Genomic DNA, 18272 nt, shown 5'->3' on the forward strand with positions numbered 1-18272 from the left:
GGAGGCTGCACCCAGTCGGTGCGCGCCCTGAACTCCCGCGGGTCTGGCCGGGCCTCGCTTCCAAAGTTGGAGCGCTCCTAGTGGGAGGGGGCGGGGAGGGCAGTGGATCAGTGACGTCACGGTGGAGCGGGGATAAAGGGCTCCGGCCACAGTCGGGGCGAGGACACCGCCCCGGGAGCGGAGTGGCCGTCGGGCTCCGGACTCGTGCGTAGACCCCTCGCTGCGCCCGCCTCCCTGGGAGCACCATGCCCCAGAACGTGATCCTCCCGGGCCCTGCGCCCTGGGGGTTCAGACTCTCGGGGGGAATAGACTTCAACCAGCCTTTAGTCATCACCAGGGTAGGTATTTCCCCTTCTTGCCTTCACTGCCAGCCGGGGGCTGTGGCGTCCCCGGGGGGCGCAGCAGGTACCCTGGAGCGGAGAGTGGCAGGTGCGCCCGAGGCGCGGGAGGGTGGTGCGTGCGGTGGGTCCGGGGCTGCGGGCGCACAGCTCGAGGGGCGGCTGCAATTTGATAGACTGAGGCTCGGAGGGTGCAGAGCAGCTGAGAGGGTAAACACCCAACTCAGAGGGTCTCTGCAGCGACCTTCCGAGGAGAGGTAAACTGAGCGCTTGACCCCGGCTCGTGCGCTGCCTTCCCGCCCGCCCTCCCTCCGCACCCCGGCTCCCTTCGGTAAGAAGCGAGATGGGATCCTGGGAAGGAGAGACAGAAAGACCGACACCAGGGTCATGTCTTCGAGTTAAACCGTCCTCTGAGAGTTTTTCTTGTAAACTTCAGCGAGGCGCCGTTTGTAGGGTACAATGTGGATTGGCCAGTTTGGAGCCGGTCATATCAGGGAAAATATTGCTAATGTGTATTCCTGGTTTCCAGGCATTTTGAATAAATATTTTCCTAAGCTTGGAACTTGGCTTAGGAATCATCCCTTATAACTCAAACTACAAAGAAAACTTGTCAGACTGTTTAGTTTACCTGATGGAAAGTAACCACCCAGCCTGATAACTCAGAAGATAATAATTTAATATCAAAGTCAAGTTTCTTTCCTTGCTCAGTGCTCTCTAGAGAGCTGTTATGAGGAAAGAAACAAAATAGTAAAAGTAAAACCTCTAAGTCCTGTCAGTAAGTGTCTAGGATTAATTCTAAAGCGTTACTCTCTGTAGCTGACTTTTTCTAACACTTGCATTTGTCTTAATAGAAAATTATTTTTGTTTCAGTTATCACATACAAAGAATTTAAAATCTAATTTAACAGCATAAACTTTCAAAGTATATACTTTTATTTTCATAACATTATACCTTTAAACCAAACCAAATCCACTGCTGTTGGGCCGCTCCAACCTTGTAGGACAGAGTAGAACTGCCCCATAGGGTTTCCAAGTAGCAGCTGGTGGATTCGAACTTCCGCCTTTAGGTTAGCAGCAGAGCTCTTAACCACTGTGCCACCAGGGCTCTGATTAGCATACCTTTGTTTTCTTTCTTTACTGTTTATACTATATTTTATAAATAAATACATACTTTACAAAATGATTTATTCAGAGATTTTGAACAAAGGAATGGCCTTCTAAATTCTTTTGTATTTATATATGTCTGTGAGATTTCGGAGGAGCCCTGGTGGCACAGTGGTTAAAGCGCTGGGCTGCTAACCCCAGGGTCAGCAGTAGGAACCTACCAACCACTCTGCAAGAAATGTGGCAGTCGCTTCGGCAAAGATTACAGCCTTGGGAACCCAGTGCGCAGTTCTACTCTGTCTCGTAGGGACGCTGTGAGTCGGGATCCACTTGATGGCAGTGGGTTTGGTTTTGGTTTGGATGAGATTTAGGAAACAAAGTCCTTTTTAAAATATCTCCAAATATGTATTATACAGGCACATTCAATGGAACATTTTAGGCTTTGTTTTACATTTTTCAAAAACATATAAACGTATCTGACACATGTTTTTGTATAAGACGTGAAAACTCAATATCCCCCAAAAATGATCCTAAGTAAATTAAGCAGAAAATGCTTCAGTGATCCAGGCCAAGCAGTGCCTTTAATGGATTTACCAAAGAAAATAGTTTTCCATTATCTCTACTGAGAAATACTTTTAAAGTTTATGGTGTATAGTTTTCACTTGTTTATATTAAATGAACCAAGTGTTTGAATGCTGACAAAGGATAAATCGTATTTATATTATAACCTGAAGAAGTAAATTATTTTGTCACAAACTCCTTTAAGGATTTATAAAAGAAATGTCTTGCTATTACTATGTAACATGTCAACACGATTAATCATATGTTCGAAATTTTGAGTTGTTAACATTATAAACAATGTTTATTTTAAAGCAGTCCTCTTCCATTTCTAGAACTGGACTAGAGAAGCTGTTGGTAAAATATTAGCTATAATGACAATTACCATTCGGAAAGGTAACTCTTTTCTGAACTTTTGATCCGTAACTAGTTTCTGCCACTCATTCTGACACTTGGTTCAAAAACACTGTAAGACCATATATGACTATTTCATTTGATTATGTCTTTTCACTTCAATTAATTTGTTAACTTAGGGGGAACAGACAAAACTAATTCATTTTTTTATCTCAAGTGTCCCCAAACCAACTAATGTACATAGTAGATTCTTGTTGAATAAATGAACACATATTAATTTGAACTTTTATGCCTTAGTGAATACCTAATTGAAGTTATAAGAATACTGAAAGTCATTTGAAAAAGACTAAAATGTATTACAAAGTATAATTGTCAGTACTGTTGTTAGTAGACTTATTCTGTAATTTTTATACTATTTTAGAAGGCAGTAAATATGGTCATGTGTGCGTTATTACACTCTTTGCCTTCCCATGTCCTACCCTCAGCTCTTCATGTGCACTAAAACAAAACACGAAACAAAAAGACACTTGCCATCTGATCGATTCCAGTTCGTGTGTGTCAGGGTAGGACTGTGCTCCACGGTGTCTTCAATGGCTGGTTTTTCAGGAGTGGATCACTAGGCCTTTCTTCCAAGGTGCCTCTGGGTGGACTCGAACCTCTGATCTTTCATTCAGCAGCTGAGTGCATTAACTCTTTGCACTGTGCACTGACTCACTTAAGTCTCGCAGTGATCCTGTGAGAGTGGTGCTATTAGTCTCACTTTTTGCAGATGAGGAGAGTGAGGCTTCGAGTGACTCGTTAACCTACACCTGATCCTGGAGCTAGGGAGGGGTAGGGCAGGATTTGATGGCGGATCTACTTGCCTCCAACGCTTGCGTTCTTAAATCCCCAACGTGAAAGGTTGCACTCATTATGCCGATATCTCCAAACAGATGTTCTCTGCCATCCAGTCATCACTTAATCCCACTGGTTCTGTCTTCAAGACTTTAGACTCCTTCTTTCTGTCCCTATTCCAGACTTCACCTTGACTCCCCCCATTCCAGTTCACCCTGCATATTCTTACTAGACATCTTCGTAAAATGCAAAGTTGCTCCTTTCTCCATTATTCTCAAAAATCCTTCAATGACATCACCAATTTAAAGAAAATAAAATCTGTGATTTTTAGCACAGCATCCATCTATTTCAACTCATGTTTCCAGCATGGTTTCCTCACTCTCTCCTCCCACTCTCTCCCTTCTCTCCTCCCACCCCATACACAGTAGTTGTGCTGCTACTCTGGACCACTGCTGATTTCCCCAATATGTCTTTGCTTTTTCTATCATTTTCCTCAGAATTCTCTTCTCCTCCCCACCCCACTGTTCTCCATGCCTGTGGAAACCCACTCAAACACCCCCCTCCGACCAATCCCTCAATAATAACCATCTTACCCACTTGATCACCATAGCTGTTGGTCTACGACCTCTTCTTGGTACTTATGTTTTCTACCAGGCAGTGGTGTCAGTAGAGTTGGTGCCACCCAGTGGGGTAACTCATGGTGTCACCTCCTGTCTTAGTTATCTAGGGCTGCTATAACAGAAATACCACAAGTGGAAGGCTTTAACAAAGAGAAATTAATTATCTCACAGCCTAGGAGGCTAGAAGTCAGAATTCAGGGTGCCAGCTCCAGGGGAAGACTTTCTCTCTCTGTCCGCTCTAAGGGAAGACTGATGACAAGGACTTTCCCCTAGAACCGACAGAGACAGAAACCCTTCCCCTGGAGCTAGCACCCTGAACTCTGACTTCTAGCCTCCTAGACTGTGAGGGAATAAATTACTCTTTGTTAAAGTCATCCACTTGTGTTATTTCTATTATAGCAGCACGAGACGACTAAGACAGAATTTGAGTCCGAAAGAGTGAGGTGCTGCTCTAACAGATACCTAAAATGTGGAAGCAGTTTTGAAACTGAATGGGTAGGGGCCGCAAGAGTTTTTAGATTGCCTTGAGGAGACTCTTGGTGGGACTACAGACATCAAAGACAATTCTGGTGAGGACTCAGAAGGAAGTGAGGAGAAGTATAACATTGGAGACAGCACAGACAGCAAGAAGCAGAGGCAGAGAAACACAGCGGCAGAACCAGGAGACCAGCACAAGATGGCATTGGAGCCATCCCACAGAGCAAGAGAGCTGAGTGCCATTGGGCAGGAGGCTTCCTGGTGAAGTTAGGTGCCTCCAAACACTTATCGGTGGATCTAGGCTTGCCGACCCACGAAGCAAGAGAGCTCAGTGCCTTCCAGCTGAGGTTTACTGGCAGAGTGGGGTGCCTCCAGGCACTTACTGGAGGAGCTAAAGAGCTTTGCAACACTTGCCCGAGCAGGGCAGATGCATGAACCTCCTACCACCAAGAAAGCAGTGCTAGGAGTGGAGTGAATCCTTTGGACCCAGGGTCCCTGTGCTGAGACGCTCCTAGACCAGGGAAAGATTTATGAAAAGGAGCTTCCCCCAGAGCCGACAGAGAGAAAGCCTTCCCCTGGAGCTGGCACCCTGAATTTGGACTTCTAGCCTCCTAAATTGTGAGAGAATAAACTTTTTGTTAAAGCCATTCACTTGTGGTATTTCTGTTACAGCAGCACTAGATAACTAAGAGATCACCACCCTCCCCCCTCCCACGGACCGCTGATTTTGTCAAATTGGCTGATTTTGTCAAATTTTCACATCGCTAAGTGAACTCCTTTCCAAGAAATTTTTCTTGCACGTACGCTCTGAAAAACCTCTTTCTGAAGTTCTTAGACCACCCAGAAGGTGATCCTGCACTCGTGCCAAGTTACCGACTGTTTTCCCACGTGGTCCGATGTGGAGTACACTGCAGCTCCTTCTGTCTACATGATATGAAATGATTACGTACATCCGATGCCAGCATGTTCTTTTTCACATGATCTCTCTCTCTTTCCCCTCCTCGCCCATCCTTCCTTCCTTCCTTCCCGGAGCCCACTCTTCTTTCCATGACACCGGGATCAAGATCACTGTAAGCAAGAATGCTAATTGGACTTGGGTACCAACATAGGAAATGCTAGTGTATTCTTGGGGACTCATGGGGAGCCTCAGGTGTGCAGAGTAGAACTGCGCTTCATTTTCAAGGGTGGAATCTTCTGGAAACAAATCAGGAGACCTCACCTCCGAGGCACCTCCGGATGGGTTTGAATCACCAATTTCTCTGGTGACACAATGGGTAAGTGCTCAGCTGATAACCAAACGCCAGCAGTTTGAACCTGCCAGCGGCTTCGGGGAGAAAGATGTGGGGCAGTCTGCTTCCCTAAAGATTACAGCCTTGGAAACCTTCTGGGGACGTTCTACTCTGTCCTGTAAGGTTGCTATGAGTCAGAATCAAGTCCGTGGCAATTTTTTTTTTAAACTCCAGCATTAATGTGTGCCACCCAGGGACTCCATGGAATGCCAGCATTGAGAATTAAAGGGTGTAAACATATGGGTAAAGGCTGTGAGGGGTTAAAGGTCACGACACCCATTTCAAATGGTGGATCACATTTTTTGTTTTGCTTTAACAACTTAAATTTCTTAGATTACCTCATAATCACTTGACAGAAATCTTTTTTAAAAAATGAAAAATAAGTTGACTATATGTAGATTGACACAGTGGCAACTAATAACAGCAAATATATTCTTAATTTTTGTAGACTTTAACATAGAAAAGTATAACACTTTAACATAAACTATATCATCCTTTGAAATTTTAGGAAGAAATGTTTATAGCTAAATGCAGTCCTTTCCAGGCTTATACAAATGTAGTGAAAAGGTCAATGTGAATAAAAACCTATTTAATTTTGTTCTCACAATGACTGTGTCTGCATGGAAGTACTGGTTCATGTGTTCATTACATTCACAGCCCACAAATATCTACTAAGTACAGAATGCATCCTCCATGAAAACTTAGTGATGTAATTATGACTTTAGACTTATTTCTACTCCTGACAATCTCATGTCGATACTAAAAAAATGTCAATAGAAGGGACATAAACTACCATTAAGTTGTTAAAAACAATCCATCCTTGATTCCACAAGAAAGGTATGACCAAAGAGATAGAAGGGGTTAGGAGAGAGATTACCTACAGGAGAGGCATTGTGGAATAGTGGAAGCGCCTGAGCTATAAGTCAGACAGACCCAGGCAGGAATTTCATATTTTCACTGGATGTGTGACCCTAAGTAACCTGCTTATATTTTCTGAGCATCAATTTTCTCCCCTAAAGACAGAGATAACTCTTTTGTAAGATTTTCTTGATAACAGAGATGATAAACCAAAACCCAAACCCATTGCCCTCAAGTAGATTCCTACTCATATAGCGACCCTATATGACAGAGTAGACCTGCCCTGTAGGGCTTCCAAGGAGTGGCTGGTGGATTTGAACTGCCGGCCTCTTGGTTAGCAGCTGAGCTCTGAACCACTGCGCCACCAGGGCCCCAAGGAATCATCTCAGATACTTGTTAAAAATACAAATTCTCTAGTTCCTCTCCTAGAGATTCTGGTTCAGTTCGTTGAGTGGAATCTGAGAGCCTTTACGTTCAACAAGGACCCCAGCTGATTCGTATGTCTTGATCATCTAGTGCTGCTATAACAGAAATACCACAAGTGGATGGCTTTGACAAAGAAAAGTTTATTCTCTCGCAGTCCAGTAGGCTAGAAGTCCGAATTCAGGGCGCTGGCTCCAGGGGCAGGCTTTCTCTCTCCCTGTCAGCTCTGGAGGAAGGTCCTTGTGATGCATCAGTCTCCCTTGATCTGGGAGCATCTCAGTGCAGGAACCTCAGGTCCAAAGGATGAGCTCTGTTCCCGGCACTGCTTTCTTGGTGGTAAGAAGTCCCGTGTCTCTCTGCTCTCGTCTCTCTTTTATATCTCAAAAGAGATCCACTTAAGACACCATCTAATCTTGTAAATCTCATTGATATAACTGCCGCTAATCCATGTCATTCACATTATTGTGACAGGATTTCCAACACATGGGGAAATCACATCAGATGACAAAATGGTGGACAATCATACAATTCTGGGAATCATGACCCAGCCACGTTGACGGATATTTTGAGAGGACACAATTCAGTCCATGACATCTTATGATCAGGCAGGTTTGAAAACATGGGGCCGAGTGATGAACTGAAGTTTATTTCCAATTATCTCTCTAGTACTTTTTACATTCGATACTCTTATGAACTTGAATAATAAATAATTAATGAAAAAAACCTATGCCTCACTTTAGCTCTCTCCTTATGTGGAAAAACACAATGACAATAAACTGTGACCAATAATATAAAATAATTCATTAATGAAAAAATAATATATTTTTGTGATTAAACAGATTTTAAATTGCTGGGCCATTTTAGCAGCCGTTTTCTGATCACTAGGCCAGCTGAACTTGAGAACTAAGAAGAGGTGACAGGATCAGGTTTTCTCCTTCTCCCTAATCCCCCTTTCTTCACCCTTTTTTTTTTAACCTCAATTTCCTTCTTGGAGGCTCAGGATAGTAATTGTCAGGTTGAACACAAAGTCAGAAGCGGGTTCTGGCCGTCACCATCAACCACTTTCCTTATTTGTCATCTGAAACAGCTGATATTGTACTACAGCTGTTCCCAGCTTAGGGAGAAGTCACAGGTTACCTAGACTCCTCTCCCGCTCAGAAAACAGGACAGTCTTCCTTGTTCAGCCTGTCTTAGAGAGTTTTTGTGATAGTCAATGGTATGAGAGTTTTGCAAATGTAATATTTTGCATAAATGTAGATAGTATTATTAATTTTAGTATTAATATTCATAAAATTAAGTAATGTTCAATATCTAAGTTAAGAACACCAGATGCCTCTGTTTAAAATTCGTATGGACACATATACATTGGAAACCCTGGTGGCGTAGTGGTTAAGTGCTATGGCTGCTAACCAAGAGGTCAGCAGTTCAGATCCGCCAGGCGCTCCTTGGAAACTCTATGGGGCAGTTCTACTCTGTCCTATAGGGTCGCTATGACTCAGAATCGACTCATATTAGGATTGAGTGTCATACAGCTAAAATCTACTTAAGTATATGAGAAAATATGCTTAAGCTAACACATTGAGCCATGTTTCCTCGTGTTTTAACTCAAAGAAAAGCATTCTGGTCTTAGAAGTTTAAAAATAGAAAGCACTGATTTTGACAAACTATAAAAAAAAAATCCAAACCAAACCCACTGCCATCAAGTCGATTCTGACTCATAGCTACCCTGTAGGACAGAGTAGAACTGCCCCACAGAGTTTCCAAGGAGCGCCTGATGGATTCAAACTGCAGACCTTTTGGTTAGCAGCCGTAGCACTTAACCACTACACCACCAGGGTTTCCTGACCAGCGGCTCTGGGGGCAAAGTGGTTAAAGAGCCTAGCTGCTAACCAAAGAGTTGGCAGTTTGAATCTACCCACTGTTCCTTGAAAGCTCTGTGGGGCAGTTCTGTCCTGTCCTGTAGGGGCGCTATGAGTCAGAATTGACTCCATAGCAAAGGGGTTTTTGACAAACTATTAAAAAAAAAAAACTATAGCTAGAGAAAATTAAAAGTTTAAGATTGTTCCCTACACGTCGTATGTGGGGTGGAAACTGTTGATCCTCTAACAGTTCTGGGTCTGGGAGAACATATCAAACGGAAAACTCTGTGAAATGTCTCCCAGAGGCCTAGATGTAATAACCCCCAAATGTGTTTACCCAGCTTCTATCAGCTGTTCCTGCTGGAAAAATGGTCACAATAATTACAGTGAGATGATAGAAGTAACTAAAGAAAGTACAATAAGTATTTTAGTCGTGAGGCTGAAGATCTATGACACACGAGAATTTATTCCAGCAATTTTGTTTATTTAGATGAAACTTGGATCTCCTTTAGAGCCACAAAGTTAAATAGAATAGATATCTAGAATAAACAGAGGGAAAAATAAATTAATGACTGATCTTCAAGTAAAACATGGGGAATTATCTAGGTTATTACTGGAACGGTTTGGGGTTTAAGTCAAGTTCTGTGTATCATTCTGTTCTAAATAGTGGGAATTTCCAAACATAAAATAATAGGTTGACATTAATAGCCATAATCTTTTGGCATGTAGGAATTAGCTCTTTTTGTTTTATAGACTCTGGTTTAAATGGCCTTTTCGCTCTTTTTCAACCAATTGTTCACTGATTCCAAGCGTTGGTGTACGCACTGGGAAGCATTACAAATAAGCATCATATTGTATCAGCCCTCAGGTATAATTGAGGAAGCAGACAATATACAAGTACATAAAGAAACGTAAAAAGTACCAATAGTGGTAAATACCATAAGGAAATGAGCAGGCTGTAATAGTGGAGAATGATGGGGTAGGAACTGGAGAAGCTACTTCGGATGGTCAGAGAAGTCTCCTGAGAATGTGCTTTTTGAGCCTAGAGGATAAGAAGGAGCAACCAGGTGGAGAGTGGAGGGAAGCAACCAGGAAAGGGTAGAGGCAGAAAAAAACAGTGCATATAGAGCTCCCGAAGAGGGGACAAGCTGTGCCTGTTTGAGGAACTAAAAGGAAATCATAATGGCTAGAGCACAGTGAATGAGGGGCAGCAGGAGTGGTGTAAAATTATGTCAGAGATGTAGGCAGGGCCAGACCATGTGAGGCCTATTAGTAAGTAGCTGGGGTTTACCCACAAAATTTGGGAGTAGGCTCCATGGGATAAAAGACCTGGTGATCTGCTCTATAAATATCACAGCCTAGGAAACCCTATAGGGCAGTTCTACTCTGTCTAATGGGGTAGCTAATGAGTTGGAATTGACTCGATGGCACACAGCAACAACACAGTAATCAAAAAGAAACATTTTCTTTAACTGAATACTCAACATAGTAATAATTTCAAATTTCCTATTTTAAACATTTAACAACCACATTTTTCCCATATCCTTAAATATTCCTATTATCTCCTCCCCAACTCCCACAAAAAATGTGTTTCTTGTAGACAGCATATAATTGTGTTTTGCTTTTTTACTTAGTTTGACAATACCTGTACTTTAATTGATATGTTTAGACCATTTATACTTAATGCAATTTCTCATATGGTTTTCTTAAAATCTACCATCTGGCTGGTTGTTTTCTATTTGTTCCATTTGCTCTTCGATCATGGAGAAGAGACCAGAAGTGAATACAAAATTCCCTTGTGTCTGTGGTTCCCAGGGCGGCGGGCGGCGGGGGGGAGGTGGCGGGAGGGCAGCTCTATACTGGCATGCTGACTCACACTGGGTCTAGCAAGTCCTCAATAATTTTAGCTGAGTTCTTCTTAACAGCTAGTATTGTGGCCCCATCTTCCTACTGTGTTCTGATATAGGTGAGCCCATGCTCGTGTCTTGTCCTTGCAAGTGTCTGTCTTTCGTTAGATTTCAGGCTAACTGGTTGCCTTGAGTTCTCTGAAGAGTTCAAGAAAAGGTATAATAACTTAACTTTCTTCTTGTTACTGCAAAAGTGATGCCCTTTCCAGCTTTCTACATCCTAGGTGCCTCCCATGGAATTGTAAAGATGAAGAATTATAAGGAGGCTAAAGCGGTTTCGATTCAGATACAGTAATTCCTTAAATGCAGTAAAGCTCTATTCCTGTAGAAAAAAAAAATGGCTTGAAACAAAGAAAATATGATTTAGACATGAAGTTATGGAAGGTGTTTTATAAAGAGAGAGATGCCATGATAGAACAAATTTTGTTAGCAATAAACAAAGTCATTTAATCTGATGGGAAAATAGAGCTAAACACAATTGCTCAGTTGAGAGTTATTCCAAGTTAGATGTAAGATTTCGTGCCCAGTGATACATTAAAAGCGTTACGGGCTGAGATACAAATGTCAGCACAAAACTCTAGAAACTGAAGCATCTTGGTTTTTAACTGACGCCATGGTTTCTTCCAGATTACTCCAGGAAGCAAGGCGGCGGCTGCCAACCTGTGTCCTGGAGATGTCATCGTGGCCATTGACGGCTTCGGCACCGAGTCCATGACTCACGCCGATGCGCAGGACAGGATTAAAGCAGCAGTACACCAGCTGTGTCTCAAAATTGACAGGTGCTCCTTAATTAATGGCTTAAAATTTGATCTGTTTTTCAGGAGAGCCTGATCCAGAACTATACATGGTTTCATCTTCCCAGTGTTTTGGAGTGTCACAGACTAGGATTTTGACTGGCTTTTTTATGCATCAGCCACTTTGGTCTGCTCTTCACAGAAGTCAGTCAGTCTGGTAGCTGTTGAGAAACTATTTCTGAAAGGAACTCTCTGGAATATCAAAATCATGAAAAAGGCTGCAGAAACATTTTTTTTTTCTGTAATAACCTAGTTAGTTGACTATGAAAACAGAACCATTAAACGCATTGGCCACACAGACACCGCACAGCACAGCTAGTTGGTAAAAGTTGGTACCACCCTTTAAATGGGGGAGAGAATGGAATGGAATTTAGAAATTCTCCTAGATGTGATCATGTTAAAAATAGGTTGCTAATATCCTGTATGCCATTGGCTGTTTTGTATAGAACTCAGCCCAGAAGAATCTTACGAGATGTGAGTGCTTGTGCACAGGGATATCTTAGATAGTGAGATGTTTCCTACCAAAAAGAATATTAGAAAAGAGGACCCCATCTCTTGCCAAAAGTCTTGATCCGAAAATGAATCATGAAACTAATGATTTGCAATAGTGGTTGTTAATGCGTGTTTACCCTGTTGCTATTGTATTCACATTGGCCCCAGCTTACCCTACTGGGTACAGAAGGCGGCCGATATGGCATTTCGTGAGTGAAATGGACTCTTCCCCTATCTGTGCATAACTTGTGTTCTTGCCAAGCACTTGGTCCCTTAGCAGCCATGAGTTTCCAAACAGATGGAGGAGAAGGAACGGACAGAGCACGTCTCCTTGATGCCGGTGGCAAATCCATCTGGCAAATCACTCGCTATCTCCTGGGGTGACCTGGGTAGAATAAGGGGAAGTTGGGAAGACCCAGGGAGTTTGCCTTGTGGTAATTCTGCAGGGCGAGCCTCCAGGGTCTCTCCCTCCTTTACTGTTTCCCATATGCAGCAGAGACCTACTTTCTCCAAAACCACACAGTGTCCTTCAGGCAATATGGATCCATTAAAGGACACTAAAAACATAAGACTAAGCAGATGGGAGAATACAGAATAACGAGCAAAGAATATTGCTTTTGCTTACATTACTGAAGGCTTCTAGTAGTTTCACAAACATCGGGGGACATTAGAGTATAGAAGAACTGGAAGTACCGTTAGAATTTGGAGTTTAAGAACTCTGTTTTATTTACAGGGCAGACACTCACTTATGGTCACCACAGGTAACCGAAGACGGGAAAGCTCATCCTTTCAAAATCAACTTAGAGTCAGAACCACAGGTACGAATTTTAGAGTCAATGCCATTCACGTTCTGTGTCCATTTAAATGATGTCAATGCCTTCCAAGAGAGAAAAGTGGAAAATACAAAAATGGGAGCAAGCTCCTGATGAGGAAGAAATAATTGGGTTTTCCTGCTAATTTATATTACTCGTGTTTTCTCATGTAAAAGAGAGAGAGAGAGCATGTGTAGGCAAACATCTTGTTAAAACACAAATATGTTCTCATCGGGAAGAATTTTTTTTTTTTTTTACATAGAGTCAACTTATTTTTTATTTTTATTATGGATTTCTGGCAAATGACTATGAGGTAATCTAAGAAGTATAAAATGTTAAACAAAAATAAGATGGCCCATTTGAAACAGGTGTCTCCAATCAAAACGTTATCATGAACTTCAGTCCCTCAAGGTCCTTCTCCAGATTTTCTTTGACATCTTTTCATCCTCGTTTCTGGCATTCTACAGTGAAGCTTACTCTGTGGAAAGAGTTTTGCTTTATGTTATAGTGATATTCCGTCCCTGCAGCTGAATTACAAAAGATAGGCATTTCCCCGGAGGCAACTCTAATGAGCTAAATTAATCTAATAATCTGATGCTTATCTCAATATGTCTGCTTTCAGAAGCTTCAATAAACTGAAATTAAACCCAACTTCGATTGTAATGTACTGAGAATCTAAATAAGAAGAGGGTTTTACAATCCTCCCTCGTCAGAAACTCCCAGGTTTATGCATAAAAAAAAATAATAATAAATTATTTTTTAAAAAAACCAAACCCACTGCTGTCGAGTCGATTCTGACTCATAGTGACCCTACAGGACAGAGTAGAACTGCCCCATAGAGTTTCCAAGGAGCGCCTGGTGGATTCGAACAGCCGACCTCTTGGTTAGCAGCCGTAGCACTTAACCATTATGCCACCAGGGTTTCCGGTTTATCAGTAAAGGGATGTAAATTAAATATCCCTTTTTAAACAAGTATTCCCATTAAACTTATCAGATATTCCCAAACTCTGGTTTTCCTATATATTTTTATCTCACAAAAATTAACTGAAAACATATTTATCATCTAAGCTTCACCAGTTTTTCCCCTTTTGGGAGGGTCAGCTCCTGGATTTGTTCTTCAAGTCTTACACTTGTTTCCACACGGCTCTGTTTTCTTCTCTGAAAAATACATGTTAAAAAAAAAAAAAAAGTCACTGTAGAGTTGATTCCGACTCATAGTGATCACGTAGGACAGAGTAGGACTGCTCCCGAGGGCTTCCAAGGCTGTCATCTTTACAGAAGAGACTGCTACTTCTTTCTCCCACAGCGTGGCTGGTGGGTTCCAACCACAAGCCTTTCAGTTTGCAGCTGAGCACTTAACCACTACACTACCGGGGCTTCTAAAGTACATGTAACTAAATACGTGTATCTCATAGGTCTTCTCTAAGATTTAAATAAAATAAGACAGAAAGGGGACTTGTGCCATTGCATTGCTCATAAAACCAGTTACCATGGAGTCAATTCCAACTCGTGGCAACCCCACGCGTGTCGGAGTAGAACAGGGTTTTCAATGGCTGACTTTTCAGAACTAGATTGCGAGGACTTTCTTTTCAACACCGCTGGGTGGGTTTGAATCACCAACCTTATGGTTAGCAGCTGAGAACAAACCGTTTTTGCCACCCAGGGACATAGAGATCCTCAATTCAGTGGTAGGTCTTCTAACTATCACTGCGGGTACCTTCCCGTCAGGCTTGACCAGCCGCCTCCTAGTCTTTCCCAGCAGGTAGAGCAGAAGCTGCCTATGTAATAAGGCTTGTAGAGACCAGGAGTGCCTTCCTGCTTACTATTATAAGTACCATTACAAGCTACTTTGGATTAAAGCTTTATTTTCAGTTACAAAACAATCCTTCCAGGACAAGAAACAGCCTGAGTAATTTAATCTTCAGAGGAATGAGTTTATTAGGTTCTTGTCCTAGATTTTTAACTGGAGGGAAGAAAGGGCCTGAGCCTAAAAACCACTAAGAAGGAAAGGAGGAGAAGACAAACCCCAAAGGGAGTGAGCGGGACACAGAACATTCATGAGGGCAAGGCCAGAATCCCCTGGGGCATGGCACGCAGCAACTGCTCAATAAATAGCTGACAAATGCCGGAAAGAAACCGGAGAACCTAAAGACAAACTGTGCATATTTTAACATTGCCCAGGACCAACCCTGGGAGCCAGTTCTCGGTGGTTCTGCCACCACCCCCAGCTGTTGCATTGAAAAGTGACTTTGAAAACTGAGTAGGGTACATAGTTCAGGTAGAATTTAATTCTTCAGGGGAGGCCAGCAAAAGATACAGTGGCGAGGCGGGGGGAGGGGGCGGTAATCCATGCAGCGAGGCAGGGTCTGAAGGCTGATGATGCTAACGGGGCAGCTTACCCTGGCCTGCTGGGTGGGCTGGTGAATAGTAACCCCTCGTATTAGCATTTTCTTTGATGGAAGAAAAGATTGAAAGAAGGAAAAACACTTCAATCCGAGCTGTCACTCTGATGTAGCCATTTGCAGTCATGCCCAAGCCCACTTGCTTCCTCCCACCCTTGTGTCCATTCATCACTCAGAGGCAACAGATGAAAAAAGTGGCCACCTGATATGCAAAAAAAAGAAAGCTTTAGGCTCACAGACACACATATACTGGCCATGCAACCTCCTTCCATGGCAGGACAAACCGAGGGGAGTTTTGCAGGCATCTATTAAGCACAGGGTGAAGCTGGACCATGACAGAACTTGTGTCTTGCTAACATGTCTCCAGAATTGGAACTTAAGGGCAATCTCTGAGTAGTAACTCTAGAACTATAAGTATTAATTTATAACTATGGTTATCCCAAGGAGCCCTGGTGGTGCAGTGTTTAAGTTCTTAGCTGCTAACCGAAAAATCGGTCGTTCAAACTCACCTGGCATCTCCACAGGAGAAAAGACCTAGTGATCTGGTCCCATAAAGGTTACAGCCTAGGAAACCTTATGGGGCAGTTCTGCTCTGTCCTGTGGGGCCACTATAAGTCAGAATCAACTCGATGGCACATGACAACAACAGCAATAATGGTTATCCCACGTATTGAATCTTTATGGATAATTCTAAACACTGCCTTCTCTTGTCAGTCAAGTATTACCCCATGTGTTCTGTGTGTCGGTTTGGACATTATGGATACTTATGATACTACAAGTAGGAAAAAAGATAAGTTTTAAACAAAAAAGGTGAAGAGAGGGTTAAAGGCTACAGCAGGCAGCAGACAGAGCGTTTTAACATTCCATTAGTTTGAGTCACACGAATTATCACTGAAGTCCTCTCCAAGAGGCCGGTGTTTGAAGGGCTCAGAGATCAGAACGACTTCACCTCTTCCCCCAGTGGACCAGCCAATTTCTACTCCTTATGAAGTTCTCAAGCCAGATTTCTGCACGACCAGTTCATACAACTTGGCAGCTCAGGACAGGCATTCCCTCCATAAAACAGCTAACTTTCAGTGCAGCCTCTATCTGAAAACTACCACGTAAACTGGGACATAACGTGATGCAAATCAAACAGTGAGTTTTCACTTGTGGACGGAGATCGGAGAAAAACTAAGGGACAGTTCTGCACATATGCCTATTTATTTTCTTGAATTAATGCAAAGCCATACAAAGAGATGTCTTTTTTTTTTTTTCCAAAGTAGGAGCTTTGCAAATTAAACAGTCTGCCCAACACAGGTGTGTCAGTTACCGAAACCAATACCATTAATACATCATGCTTGAGATACCACTGAAGACTAACAGTAAAATGCCATCAGCGATATACTACTTGAGTTCTTATATCTTAAGTCAAGCTTTTATTGTAAGTTATCTTACCTTTGCTATTGGAATAAAATACTCTTTTTCATTTTAAAAGTAGTATTTATTTGTTGATGAAACAACTCTATACCCAACCATCCAGGCCCAGCCACAAATAATAAAATGTTAGTATATATCTTTCCAGTCTTTTTCTCTTTGGAAGGGCTTTGGGGCATTTTTCTTGCACAGCCATAGTAATAATATACAGCATACAAAATTTTCATATCCAGATTTTTCACTTTTCCAGGCTGTCATTAAATAGTTAAAATTTGTTTTTGCAAATTTCAACTTGAATCTTAGGTTTGAAAGGAACCATACAGGTTGTATAGATAAATGCCCAGGTATTAAAAAAAAAAAAAACTCATTCCGTACAATTCTGAGAATGGCCTCTGAGCAGGTGTCCTCGTTCTCTATCGAAAGCACAGCTGGGTGTAAAGTTTGCTAGAGTTCTTCACCCTTCTTCAAAGCTTGCATTCCTAAACAAAACATCACCTCATCTTTGTTTAAAGTCAGAGGACTCAAAGGTATGATGTAGTTATCACAATACTGGACAGATGGTTTTCATAAACAAAAGTGGTTCCTTTTTAAGTAAGAAAAAAGCTGTCTCCATTTCCACATGAAGGAAGCCTGCCACAGAAGATGTGATGGTGAAGACGTACCGCCATGCACAGCCAAATGGATATAGACTGAAGTCATTGCTATTTTCATAAAAACAACGTTTATCTACAATGCTTTGGTAACTGGAAGGCAGCCTACACAAAACAAGCTTTCATAATTCCCATTTCCCCAAACTCCTCCACAGTGAAATATGGAGAACACTTGAAAGAGATCACTGACGAGAAAATGGTTATGAGGGTGACGTTATTTTCCATTCGAGGGGTGAGCGTGAGGAGGATGGTGGTTCATAAATTCCAGTTATATTTAAATACAATCATTTCCTCAGTATGGTTTGATCAAATGTTTGATTCTTGGTATAGTTTGTCTCCCTTATTCCCTGCCGTTTTTTCTTCTGTGTCTACAAGTGTGAATCAAATGTGCTGTCTCTCTCTGATGGCCTCAGTCCTTGGGTTGAATTTTTTATCTGTGGCTTCTCCAATCCAAGTACGAAACTGATAGGTGAGCCACCCTTGAATGCTATCATTGCAGAGGTCATTCCAAGGACCTGGGAGACTGTTATCAAAAGCAGCATTGCCCCGACGTCTACAGAGCTCTGTCAAGCTTGCTCTGGCAGCTTGAGCATTTTATTAATCCAAAATAAAATATAACCTTTATTGTATGCTCCTAACGTTTAAAAAATATACTTTAAGATGCATTAATTAACTGAAATGAGTATTTATTGAATTCCTAAAAGATAAGAATAATTGGTATGGTTTTGTCTGAGTAGGATAAACACAAGAGCTGGACCATATTAACTGCTATATAAATTTTTTACTGTATTTTGTGTAGCTCATGGTTTTCCAGGAATTAAAGTGGAAGAGCAGGCTTCTAATCAGTGTTGTCCTTTGATGATGTTTGACCGTCCACAGTGACGTAAGATCTGGACGCAATGTTGCTGTTCGGTGCCACGCTTAAACTTCCTGTTTACTTTCGGTGCACACACTCGATTGTGCTTTTTGGAATGACTGTGGCAAGCCATAAACTAATGCTTTGCAAAGCCTAAATGCAAATGTTTCAAGTCTGTATTAGAAATACTTCTATCTTATGAGCAAAAAACAGAGTTTTTGTTTTGTTTT

At 42.0% G+C, this 18272-nt stretch overlaps 1 protein-coding gene across 3 annotated transcripts in view; it reads left to right on the forward strand.

Moving 5' to 3' along the window:
* The first annotated feature begins 122 nt into the window (after positions 1-122).
* The window catches only part of PDLIM3 (PDZ and LIM domain 3), a 45992-nt gene continuing 27842 nt past the window's right edge, over positions 123-18272 (forward strand). Inside the window, exons 1-3 of one of the 3 annotated variants that reach the window (XM_049866258.1) lie at positions 123-338; positions 11248-11399; positions 12640-12724. In XM_049866258.1, coding sequence (XP_049722215.1) covers positions 246-338; positions 11248-11399; positions 12640-12724 — 330 coding nt within the window. In that variant the 5' untranslated portion in view covers positions 123-245. The remainder of the gene's footprint in view (positions 339-11247; positions 11400-12639; positions 12725-18272) is intronic. The other 2 variants (XM_049866257.1, XM_049866256.1) reach the window with 2 other exon arrangements.

Source organism: Elephas maximus, chromosome 22 (assembly GCF_024166365.1).
Source record: "Elephas maximus indicus isolate mEleMax1 chromosome 22, mEleMax1 primary haplotype, whole genome shotgun sequence".
Taxonomy (NCBI): domain Eukaryota; kingdom Metazoa; phylum Chordata; class Mammalia; order Proboscidea; family Elephantidae; genus Elephas; species Elephas maximus.